Raw genomic sequence first — 13,258 nt, forward strand, 5'->3', positions numbered from 1 at the left:
TACCATCTTGGTCTACTCACTAATGTCTGGAGCCTGGCCCCAGAAGCTTCTGGAGAAAGGGTACATGGAAGGTAATTTTGAGATCTCACTTATATGGATGTCCTGCTGTGTTCTTGGTTGGTTGCTTGTGTGCTAAGAATAGTATTCTAGGCTGGAATATTTATGTTTTCTTTAGAATTTTGAAGGCATTGTTCCATCTTCTTCTAGCTGCGTTGTTGGTGATTAAAACACTATTTTAATTGCTGATCTGTGTTTGGATAACCTGTTTTTTTCCCCCCTCTCTTGGAATCTTTTGCATCTTGGTTTTTCATTGTTCTAAAGTTACAGTGGTTTGCCTTGGTTTAGGTTTATTTTCATCCTTTGTGTCCAGTGTGAGTTCTTACTACCTAAAAATTTGCCTCCTTCAGTTCTGGGAAATTTCCTTAAATTATTTTATTGATAATTCCTTTTCCTTTATTTCTTTGTTCTTGCTTTTTAGAATTCTTATTTGGGCTTTGGACTTACTAGCCCGGTTCTCTAACTTTCTTATATTTTCTCCCTTTATATTTGTTCTGCTTTCTTCAAAATTTCTTAAAGTGTGCCTTTTAACCCTCCAGTTTTCCTCTCTGTTACGCTGTTTCTCAGGAGATGCAAGACAGTCTCCAGGTGTTTCCTTTCGCAGTAGTGCGCCTTGTGGCTTCATTGTTGCAGCGTCTACAGCTAGCTCTCAGAGGGAATTTTATGAAGTTTTCTTTTTGTTGAACATGTCTTATTATTATTTTTTCTTACATGATTGCTTTATACTTAGTTAAAGAATAGTTCTTGTGCACAAAAGCTTTATGAGCATGGAAATTTTTATTGTCTGCAAACTTCACAAGAGGCTTTCTGGGCTGAATCGAATGGCAGAAGCAAGATTTCATCCGGCATGTCATAATTAATTTGCTGACTGATGGGAAATCTTCAGAAGCAGTAGTATTCTGAGATCACTGACAGTTATGTACACATTCAGTGTTTACAGTATACATTTATGGACTACCTGACCTGGAAGTAACAGATCAGAAAATCAATTTAATTTTTATACTGTAAAACTTTAGCATATTTTTTTCTCAAGGAATTTTAGAAGCAAAGAAGTATAAATACTTATCTGAAGCTGCTAGTCATTTTTATTGTAAAAATATCTATCAAATATTGTTTTTTTCCCTTAGGAAATTGAAAGCTTTGTTTCATATTCTTCTAACTTCTGTTGTTGCAGTTGGAATACTTTTGGATTACTTACCTTTAAATAGTAATTAGAAAAGCAGTAAAAACCCAATAAAAGATAATATCATTGATACTGTATATTAAAAAAGGAAAATATTCAGTACTCTGTGGGCCTATGTACTTCCACACTAGTGAATATTATTAAGATACATTGTGTACTATGCTACTTACTCTTTTCTCTGGGCTGTTCTGGGAAGAGATATTTCTAAGACTGTAGCTAATTGTATTACCTAGATTAGACCTAGAAAAATAACTCTGCATCTTGTATTATAAGTTAATAATTTTGCTCAGTGATAAATAGACGACATTTCTACTTGTTATTTTATACATAAGTATGTTTAAGTTGGTTTTAGAAAAGTCAAAGGAACCAGAGATCAAATCGCCAACATCTGCTGGATCATCGAAAAAGCAAGAGAGTTCCAGAAAAATATCTATTTCTGCTTTATTGACTGTGCCAAAGCCTTTGACTGTGTAGATCACAACAAACTGTGGAAAATTCTTAAAGAGATGGGAATATCAGACCATCAGACCTGTCTTTTGAGAAACCTGTATGCAGGTCAGGAAGCAACAGTTCGAACTGGACATGGAACAACAGACGGGTTCCAAATAGGAAAAGGAGTACGTCAAGGCTGTATATGGTCACCCTGCTTATTAAACTTGTATGAAGAGTATATCATGAGAAATTCTGGACTGGAAGAAGCACAAGCTGGAATCAAGATTTCTGGGAGAAATATCAGTAACCTCAGATATGCACATGACACCACCCTTATGGCAGAAAGTGAAGAGGAACTAAAAAGCCTCTTGATGAAGGTGAAAGAGGAGAGTGAAAAAGTTGGCTTAAAGCTCAACATTCAGAAAACTAAGATCATGGCATCTGCTCCCATCACTTCAAGGCAAATAGTTAGGGAAACAGTGGAAACAGTGAGAGACTTAATTTTTTCCGGGCTTCCAGATCACTGTAGAAGGTGATTGCAGCCATGAAATTAAAAGATGCTTACTCCTTGGAAGAAAAGCTATGACCAACCTAGATAGCATATTAAAAAGCAGGGACATTACTTTGCCAACAAAGGTCCGTCTAGTCAAGGCTATGGTTTTTCCAGTGGTCATGTATGGATGTGAGAGTTGGACTATAAAGAAAGCTGAGTGCCAAAGAATTGATGCTTTTGAACTGTGGTGTTGGAGAAGACTCTTGAGAGTCCTTGGACTGCAAGGAGATCCAACCAGTCCATCCTGAAGGAGATCAGTCCTGGGTGTTCATTGGAAGGACTGATGTTGAAACTGAAACCTCAATACTGTGGCCACCTGATGGGAAGAGCTGACTCATTGGGAAAGACCCTGATGCTGGGAAGCATTGAAGGCAGGAGGAGAAGGGGACAACAGAGGATGAGATAGTTGGATGGCATCACCAACTCAATGGACGTGGGTTTGGGGTAAACTCTGGTAGTTGGTGATGGACAGGGAGGCCTGGCATGCCGCAGTCAATGGGGTCGCAAAGAGTTGGACAGGACTGAGTGACTGAACTGAACTGAACTGATGGCATAGAGAGACATATACCAAATTGCAGCATTTTTTTTCTTGGCTTTAATTTTGTTGACACCAAAAGCCTTTTGTATTGGGATCTAGCCAGTCAACAATGTGGTTGGTGGTTTCAGGTGAGCAGCAAAGGGACTCAGCCATGCGTGTACATGTATCCGTCTCCCCTCTCGGCTGGCACTGAGCAGTGTCCATGTGCTTACTTTACAGTAGGTCCTTTTGGTTATCCAGTTTAAATATAGCAGTGTGTCAGGATCTTTCCAAAGTCCCTGTCCGCCCCTCCCCCCTCATCCACAAGTTCACCACACTGTGCGACTTTTAAAGCTTGCTAGTCTAGGTTCGTGACATAAAGAAAGAACACACATATTAAATGCTGTACATATTCAGAATAGCTGTGACTTATAATTGGAAAAACGTGACGCACATGAGTAGGGCCTTTAGGGAATATTTTGATACTGTGGAGATGGAGAAAAGAACTTTCCTCTTTGAGGACTGGTAGCAGAGATACACAGGTAGAAACACTTGTGGAATGTAGAAAGTTTTAATTGAGTTAATGTGTCAGGTACCTGAAGGATACGGTAATAGGACGCAAGGCGTTAGTTTTGTTGTTGTTGGCAGCTTAAATACCAAATTTGTTTCTTCCAGGTCAGGTAGAGAGAGAGAGGGGGAGAGGACTCCGGTCTCTTTTTTATTTAATTGAGATATAATTGACTCACACTCCTTTATTAGTTTCAAGTGTACAAGATAATGATTCTGTTTATGTATGTAATGCGATATAATTGTTACAATAAGTGTAGAAAGGACACCAAACATTACTCTTAAAACTGCTTGGATGATTATAATATGGTTGAGGACTTCTGTTATTAGAACTTTTGGAAGGTTTCTTGACAGATTTCCTCCTTGTTTTTTTGATAGTATAAATAAATACAAACCTTCATAATGTTAAAGCATGTTTATATATGTGGGACTCTTGATTTTTGAGTTTATGAGTAAAAACATCATGTGTTATTAATATATCATTGTTCTTTGAATCTTAACTAATTTTTGTTCATATATTGGCATATTTATAATAATTTCAATTAATTTTTGTCTAAAATATAGAAACAAGTTCTAGAATAGTATAGCTTGTCTGTAAGAATTATTACTATTCTACTGTTAGAGAAGACTTCTATTTTCAGTTTTCTTGTTTATGAAATGAGCATAATAGTATTTCTCTGGGGTTTTGCAAGTGTTAAATGTATATTATTATGATCATTTTCTAAATTATGCATTTCTGACAGTTTGATTTTTACATAGTAAGCATGTATTGCTTTGCTATTCAGAAAAATTAAAGCATCTTTCCTAATAGAAATATAGAGTAAATTATAGCATCAGTTTCCTAGGCACGTTAGAAACTCTGATGTCAATTAATATTAGAAAAGCATTTAATAGTGCTATTTTAAAATAACATTTTTGGTATTATGCTTTTAAATGTTGAGTGCATTAAAGTCAATTGGAATGCTGCTTAAATATTCCTGTAGGATGCTAGTGAGCAAAAGACAGAACTTGAAAGACTGAAGCACAAAATAGCAGAAGAAGTCATTAAAATTGAAGAAAGGAAGAACAAAATTGATGATGAATTAAAAGAAGTACAGGTAAGATCAAAATAGGAAATACTGTAAGAGCCATTTATAGTTTTGATTTTCAACTTTACATTGGAGTTTAAACATTATTTGCATAAGTTATTTCCTAATAGTATTACCAGTGTGACTTTCACTTAATACTGTTTACAAAAAAGAGAAACAGGAAGGCAAGTCTGCTAGAAGTAACCGAATTAGCTGATGGTTGTTAAAAACAGTCTTTGTTTTCCATGAATCATATTGTTTACACTGTAGAAGAAAAAATATTTTGTAGATAAATTAAGACAAACTCTTAGGCTTTTTTTTTTCCTTGAGACTTGATTAAATAAGCAAGCAAGTATTAGAAAAGAAAGGATCTCTTGAAAATGGCAGATTGTCTCAAAACAGATTAGATTTTCCAAATTAGACCGTGGCAGTTATGGTGCCAGAAACTCCAGCTTTCCCCACTTGAACATTTTGTACTTTGCGTGTTTTAGAGCATCTTTATATTGGAAGAGAAAGGGTATTAATAACTAGTTATTTTAAATAAAATGACAATATTTGATAATTTGTAAAGAGTTAGCATATTTCCATATATAATTTTTGAACGTATAAATTTTTTGTTTTCTAGCCTCTCGTCAATGAAGCTAAACTAGCAGTTGGAAACATTAAGCCAGAATCTCTTTCAGAAATCCGTTCCCTGCGTATGCCTCCTGATGTAATCAGAGACATTCTTGAAGGTGTTTTGAGATTAATGGGTATCTTTGACACATCTTGGGTGAGCATGAAAAGGTAAGTTTTTGAATTTGTGAAAAAATGTTATTTCATGAGTAAATTATACATTCTTTCAGATTTTTATTATTTCTTATATTGTTTCTCAAACTGAACTTCATCAAAGTATGGGGTTATACACTTTCCCCTCATATTTCAGGATGGTCTATGTAATCATATTTCAACAACTATATTTTCCTTTCTCTATAAGTGATTGTTAAAAGTGTCACAGGAGAAGATGAATGCCTTAAAGTGTTTAAGATCACCTTAATAAACGTAAATATTGATTTGGTCCTCATGTGGTACAGAGTAATGTTTCTACTGTGGTGGTCTGATGAAGAAAATATAGTCACTGTTCTCAGAGTCTTTCACTCTTGGCAGAGGCAGAGAGACACAGAGAGCAGGTGAAAGCCCCATGAAAATACAAAAGAGGTGTAAACAGAGGAGAGAAGGCTGACTGTTAACTCAGTGTATACTGTGGAGCTTTAGACTTCGCAGTATAGCAATGGCATTATAGTTTGTGCTGGTATTCATTCTGGTAGTGAGTTTTTTTCCAGTCTGAAATGAGGGAGGAGATTTAAATTGAGAGAGCACTTAAAATATCTTTCTTATAAAGGAGTCAGAATATTTTCCTGCATATCCTATAATGTATTAGTTTCTCAGGAGTTCACATAAAGGGATGTGGATGGAGTTCAGTGTTATAATTCCTTCATTGTATTGCTTCAGTGTATTCACAGAACCTTAGAAAAACTGTTGTGTATCTTTCTGGGGCTCCTTGTCTATAAAAAACGATGAAGTAGTGTTACTTTAGAAACTTAAGCACTTTAACAGTACTCTGTTCTTTGGTTAACTAATAGATTGAAAGTATTGTATATATCACTCTGTTAAATGGATATTTTTGTTAAAAATAGCAAACTATATTTAGCCTCATTCGAATTAATATGCTTTATTTGTAGCTTCCTTGCAAAGAGAGGTGTTCGAGAAGACATAGCAACCTTTGATGCACGAAATATTCCAAAGGAAATAAGGGAGAGTGTTGAGGAACTTCTTTTTAAAAATAAAGGATCTTTTGATCCAAAGGTAATTTTAACAGATACCTTAAATTCCCTTTCCATACTCTTATTATATTCTTCTTGTCAAAATGTGATGGTTTACATTATTTGTTTTTTAGTTTACTTAAAAAAGTAAAAGTTTTTTATAATAAGTTGTAAGTATTATAGCTGGGGGGTATTTACCAGAAGAATTGGGTAAACTAGAAGGTTGGAGACAGGTTTATTGTCTTACGTGGTGTTTGAGTGTTACGATCTGCTCTCATTGGTAAGTTCCTAAACAGTCATAACTTCCAATTTGCCTGTATGCTTTTATTTCTTCTTCTATATTAGTCATATTATAACACATCTCTCTGTTGGAATGCTTATATCTAATTCAGAAAACAGTTTAAATTTCATGATTCTTGTCTTTTTTAGATCTTTTATTCAAAATGTCCTGTACTTCTTTGACGCCAGTCGCAGTTGTTTCAACAGTGCTTTTATCTAATAGAGATCTATTCTTTGTATTGAAGAGAAAGAAATGATGCTTGAAGATTGTTGTGGATGGCATATGTATTCATTACAAATGTGGCTAATAATTATTTATGTCAATAGAATGATAGAGTTATATTAAAGATTGTATGTGGTTCAAAAAGATTTGTTCTTAAGGAAAAATGGTTTATATATTTTTTACTTAATCAAAATAGCAATTCACTTTATTTTTATTTTTGCCGTAAACCAAAAGCTTCGTTATTTGTGTGAAATTGTTAAACAAACGCTTAAAGAAGATACACTGGAGTTAACCTTGCCTTTCTTCCAAATGAAGTCGGGATGTGGGATAATTTCCGATGTGTTTTTTCAGAATGCTAAGCGGGCCAGCACTGCAGCCGCTCCCTTAGCTGCCTGGGTTAAAGCCAATGTCCAGTATTCCCATGTCCTGGAACGAATCCAGCCTTTGGAAACTGAACAGGCAGGATTAGAATCGTAAGTTAAATATAAAATATAAACAACCCTAACCTTCATTTTCATCAATTGATGACATATTAGGATTTATTTATTGTCTGTATGTAAAAAGGCAGCTGACAACACTGAGTCATTTAAATACAAATTAAGAATGTAGATCAAGATAATGGAGTGGAGCTGTAGAGCTTACCTCACCCAAACCACAGACACGTCATAAACACATCTCCACGGGAACTATTACTTTGAAAAACTAATTAGAAACTGGCAAAAGAGCTCGATAACCAAACTTGCAAGAAAGACCTGTACATAACTGGATGGTTGTTGTTCAGCAGCCCAGTCATGTCCGATGCTTTGTGGCCCCGTGGCCTGCAGCACTCCAGGCCTCCTGCCCCTCTTCTCTTGAAGTCTGCCCCAGTTCTTGTCTGTTGCATCAGTGATGCCGTCTAGCCATCTCATCCTCCGGTGCCCTCTTCTCCTTCTGCCCTCAATCTTTCCCAGCATCAGGGATTTTTCCAGTGAGTCGTCTGTTCACATCAGATGACCAAAATATTGGAGCTTCAGCTTCAGCGTCAGCCCTTCCAACGAGTATTCAGGGTTGATCTCCCTTAAGATTGACAGGTTTGATCTCCTTGCTTTCCAAGGGACTTTCAGGAGTCTTCTCCAGCACCAAAGTTCAAAGGTATCAATTCTTTGGTGCTCTGCCTTCTTTATGGTCCAGCTCTCACAGCTCTACATGACCACTGGGAAGACCATAGCCTTGACTTTACGGACCTTCGTCGGCAGAGTAATGTCTCTGCTTTTCAACAATCTGTCTAGGTTCCTCATCACTTTCCTGCCAAGCTGTGACATCTTCTGATTTCATGGTTGCAGTCACCATTTGCAGTGATTTTAGAGCCCAAGAAGAGGAAATCTGTTACCATTTCCACCTTCTCCCTTTCTATTGCCATGCAGTAACAGGACCAGATGCATGATCCTACACGCATCTGGTTCTGTTATTGCACTGGGGTGCAGCAGTATTTACAGATTAGGAGTATATTATTAAAAGGCAAACAATTATACATAAAATAAGTAAGAAAATGGTTTTATTATATAGCACAGGACGTATTATTCAATATCATATAAACCTAAAATGGAATATAATTTGCAAAAAGTAACTGGATCACTGCTATACACCTGAAAGTAACACAATATTTCAACTGTATATCATTAGAGAAATCACTGTGCCGTACTTGAAAGTAACACAATATTGTTACTGTTTATCATTAGAGAAAAAGGAAAAAAAAAGGAATAAATGAAGAGTTAAACAGAACAAAAACATGAAGAAAAAGTGTTTAAAAGATGGTTAGCAGAATGAACTCACTTTTTTCCTACTATTAAGTTGTTGGATAGATAAAGTGGGAGAAGTTCCTTTAGAAACAGCAAAATTTTCTAAAGGAATGCTTTTAAGGTACAAAAAGTAAATTCTAGAAATTTCAGTTCAGTCACTCAATAGTGTCTGACTATTTGCAACCCTATGAACTGTAGCACAACAGGCTTCCCTGTCCTTCACCAACTCACAGAGTTGGCTCAAACTCATGTCCATTGAGTCAGTGATGCCATCCAGCCATCTCAACCTCTGTCGTCCCCTTCTCCTGCCTTGAGTCTTTCCCAGCATCAGGGTCTTTTCCAGTGAGACAGCTCTTTGCATCAGGTGGCCAAAGTATTGGAGCTTGAACTTCAGCATCAGTCCTTCCAATGAATATTTAGGGCTGATTTCCTTTAGAATTTACTAGTTTGATCTCCTTGCAGTCCTAGGGACTTATCTAGCACCGCAGTTTAAAGGCATCAGTTCTTTGGTGCTCAGCCTTCTTTATGGTCCAACTCTCACATTCATGCGTGACTACTGGAAAAACCATAGCTTTGGCTACACGGACCTTTGTCAGCAAAGTGATGTCTTTGTTTTTTAATACACAATACACTGTCTAGGTTTGTCCTAGCTTTTTTTTCCAAGGAGCAGGCGTCTTTATTCCATGGCTGCAGTCACCATCCATAATGATTTTGGAGCCCCAGAAAAGTCTCTCACAATATCCATTGTTTCCCCATCTATTTGCCATGAAGTGGCAAGACTGGTTGCAATGATCTTAGTTTTTTGAATGTTGACTTTTAAGCCAGCTTTTTCACTCTCCTCTTTCACCTTCATCAAGAGGCTCTTTAATTTCTCTTCACTTTTTGCCATAAGGGTGATCTCATTTGCATATTTGAGGTTATTGACACTTCTCCCAGTTATTGATATTTCTCCTGGCAATCTTGTTTCCAGCTTGTACTTCATCCAGCCTGGCATAAGGAAGAATACTGCAGTGGGTCGCCATGCCCCCCACCAGCAGATCTCCCCAATCCAGGGATTGAACCCAGGTCTCCCACATTGCAGTTGGATTCTTTACCATCTGAGCCAACAGGGAAGCCCAGGAATACTGGAGTGGGTAGACTATCACTTCTCCAGAGGATCTTCCTGACTCAGGAATTGAAACAGGGGTTCTCTTGCATTGCTGGCAGATTCTTTACCAGCTGAGCTACCAGGGAAGCCTAATGTAGTCTGCTTGTAAGTTAAATAAGCAGAGTGACCATATACAGCCTTGACATGCTCCTTTCCCAATTTTGAAACAGTCTTTTGTTCCATTGTTCCATGTCTGGTTCTAGCTGTTGTATACAGGTTTCTCAGGAGGCAGCTCTGGTGGTCTGCTATCCCCATCTCTTTAAGAAATTTCCAGTTTGATGTGATCTATGCAGTCAAAGGCTTTAGCATAGTCAGTGAAGCAGACCTAGATGTTTTTCTGGAGTTCTCTTGCTTTTTTCTTTTTTTTCCCCCATTTATTTTTACTAGTTGGAGGCTAATTACTTTACAATATTATAGTGGTTTTTGCCATACACTGACATGAATCAGCCATGGATTTACATGTATTCCCCATCCCAATCCCCCCCACCCCCCACCTCCCTCCCCACTCCATCCCCCTGGGTCTTCCCAGTGCACCAGCTCCGAGCACTTGTCTCATGCATCCAACCTGGGCTGGTGATCTGTTTCACTATAGATAATATATATGTTTCGATGCTGTTCTCTCAAAACATCCCACCCTCGCCTTCTCCCACAGAGTCCAAAACTCTGTTCTGTACATCTGTGTCTCTTTTTCTGTTTTGCATATAGGGTTATTGTTACCATCTTTCTAAATTCCATATATATGCGTTAGTATACTGTATTGGTCTTTATCTTTCTGGCTTACTTTTAATGGGCTCCAGTTTCATCCATCTCATTAGAACTGATTCAAATGAATTTCTTTTAATGGCTGAGTAATATTCCATGGTGTATATGTACCACAGCTTCCTTATCCATTCGTCTGCTGATGGGCATCTAGGTTGCTTCCATGTCCTGGCTATTATAAACAGTGCTATGATGAATATTGGGATGCACGTGTCTCTTTCAGATCTGGTTTCCTCGGTGTGTATGCCCAGAAGTGGGATTGCTGGGTCATATGGCAGTTCTATTTCCAGTTTTTTAAGAAATCTCCACACTGTTCTCCATAGCGGCTGTGCTAGTTTGCATTCCCACCAACAGTGTAAGAGGGTTCCCTTTTCTCCAAACCCTCTCCAGCATTTATTGCCTGTAGACTTTTGGATAGCAGCCATCCTGACTGGCGTGTAATGGTACCTCATTGTGGTTTTGATTTGCATTTCTCTGATGGTGAGTGATGTTGAGCATCTTTTCATGTGATTGCTAGCCATCTGTATGTCTTCTTTGGAGAAATGTCTGTTTAGTTCTTTGGCCCATTTTTTGATTGGGTCATTTATTTTTCTGGAATTGAGCTGCTGGAGTTGCTTGTATATTTTTGAGAATAATCCTTTGTCTGTTGCTTCATTTGCTATTATTTTCTCCCATTCTGAAGGCTGTCTTTTCACCTTGCTTATAGTTTCCTTGGTTGTGCAAAAGCTTCTAAGTTTCATTAGGTCCCATTTGTTTAGTTTTGCTTTTATTTCCAATATTCTGGGAGGTGGGTCATAGAGGACCCTGCTGTGATTTATGTCGGAGAGTGTTTTGCCTATGCTTTCCTCTAGGAGTTTTATAGCTTCTGGTCTTACATTTAGATCTTTAATCCATTTTGAGTTTATTTTTGTGTATAGTGTTAGAAAGTGTTCTGGTTTCATTCTTTTACAATCAGTTGACCAGTTTTCCCAGCACCACTTGTTAAAGAGGTTGTCTTTTTTCCATTGTATATCCTTGCCTCCTTTGTCGAAGATAAGGTGTCCATAGGTTATCTCTGGGCTTTCTGTTTTGTTCCATTGATCCATATTTCTGTCTTTGTGCCAGTACCATACTGTCTTGATGACTGTGGCTTTGTAATAGAGCCTGAAGTCAGGCAGGTTGATTCCTCCAGTTCCATTTTTCTTTCTCAAGATTGCTTTGGCTATTTGAGGTTTTTTGTATTTCCATACAAAGTGTGAAATTATTTGTTCTAGTTCTGTGAAGAATACCATTGGTAGCTTGATAGGGATTGCATTGAATCTATAGATTGCTTTGGTTCCTTGCATTCCTATATGCTAACAATGAGAAAACAGAAAGAGAAATTAAGGAAACAATACCATTCACCATTGAAGCAAAAAGAATAAAATACTTAGGAGTATATCTACCTAAAGAAACAAAAGACCTATACATAGAAAACTATAAAACACTGATGAAAGAAATCAAAGAGGACACAAACAGATGGAGAAACATACCGTGTTCATGGATTGAAAGAATCAATATTGTCAAAATGACTATACTACCCAAAGCAATCTTGCTTTTTTTTAATGATCCAGCGGATGCTGGCAATTTGATCTCTGGTTCTTCTGCCTTTTCTAAATCCTACTTACACATCTGGAAGTTCTCGGTTCACCTACTGTTGAAGCTTATTTTCTTCAGAGGTACTTGTCTACATTTTTTGAACATTTTTGAATTCTTTTGGCATAGCTTCCTGCAGTCATTTAACTTTTGGCTTTTTGCCTTTTGGTATGTTAGTTTTCACCTTTCAAAATTTTATTAAATTTACTCCTTTGTTAATATTTAACAAATTTTCTTTTTTAATACTTTTCATTGTCTTTATCTTTTTGCCTGTATGTCTTATTTATTCCCTTGGTTTCATTTTAGTAGGATTTTAGAAGGGATTGAGGATAAATGAATACTTTTACTCTACCATCTTTACCCATAAATCTGTTTGCAGAAGTGTTTTAAAATGTAGATTCCTGGAAGTGATGTGGTTAGGTCAGAGAATACACTTTTAATCTTAGCATTGCTTTTCAAATAAAATTCTAAATTTTGTTTGAAAACTAGTGAGTTATTGACAATTTTCATTGTCATTTGTTTACTGCAAGATTATATTTTACAGTGCTGTTGCTTTTTCTTGATAACTAGAGTGACTTCTATGAAATTGAATTATATTTTAGAAATTTGAGGAAAACTGAAGATAGAAAAAGGAAACTAGAAGAGCTTCTTAATTCTGTTGGTCAAAAAGTATCAGAACTCAAAGAAAAGTAAGTTAAGTTTTGGAATGTATTTTGGATGTTTGAAAACCTATCTCAATAGATACTTAAGTTTTAAAAAACTGTTATAATTAATATATTAATTTTTTAAATTTATCATTTTAAAATGGTGAATGATGTAAGGTAACTGTATTCCTTTTAAAAAAAAATTAATGAGAACAAAAATATTTTAACTTTCCATTTGTATAGCTATCACTGTGTATATTCCCAAGCAATGGAAAACTGAGCAGGAAGAAGTGAATGTGCTATGTTGATGCTGGGACTGTTTACGTTTGGTATTCCTAATTTTTTTATTATTTTGACCTCAGCAGTTTAGACTTCTGTATTGCAGATGATGCTATAGTACTACTTATTCCATAATCTGGAATTATGAATGGTACATGATTGTGTTGAAAATGTTCTGTCTTTTTAGATTTGCTCTTTTTAGTATTAAAAATATTCCTTCATGCAAATATACTCAGATCTAAAAACTATTTATAAAGGGATTAATCTTAAAGCCTTTTGTGTACCTTTTGTGTACCTTTTTGTTCCTGTGATTGTTTTTAACATAGGACAAAAAAAGTACTGGTATGGGACTTAGAA

General features: G+C 36.4%; 1 protein-coding gene across 1 annotated transcript in view; it reads left to right on the forward strand.

Moving 5' to 3' along the window:
- DYNC2H1 (dynein cytoplasmic 2 heavy chain 1) overlaps positions 1-13,258 on the forward strand; it is a 396,980-nt gene that overhangs the window by 148,122 nt on the left and 235,600 nt on the right. Inside the window, exons 56-60 of the mRNA XM_065944250.1 lie at positions 4,293-4,406; positions 5,002-5,162; positions 6,098-6,221; positions 7,032-7,153; positions 12,581-12,667. Coding sequence (XP_065800322.1) covers positions 4,293-4,406; positions 5,002-5,162; positions 6,098-6,221; positions 7,032-7,153; positions 12,581-12,667 — 608 coding nt within the window. The remainder of the gene's footprint in view (positions 1-4,292; positions 4,407-5,001; positions 5,163-6,097; positions 6,222-7,031; positions 7,154-12,580; positions 12,668-13,258) is intronic.

Source organism: Muntiacus reevesi, chromosome 9 (assembly GCF_963930625.1).
Source record: "Muntiacus reevesi chromosome 9, mMunRee1.1, whole genome shotgun sequence".
Classification (NCBI taxonomy): domain Eukaryota; kingdom Metazoa; phylum Chordata; class Mammalia; order Artiodactyla; family Cervidae; genus Muntiacus; species Muntiacus reevesi.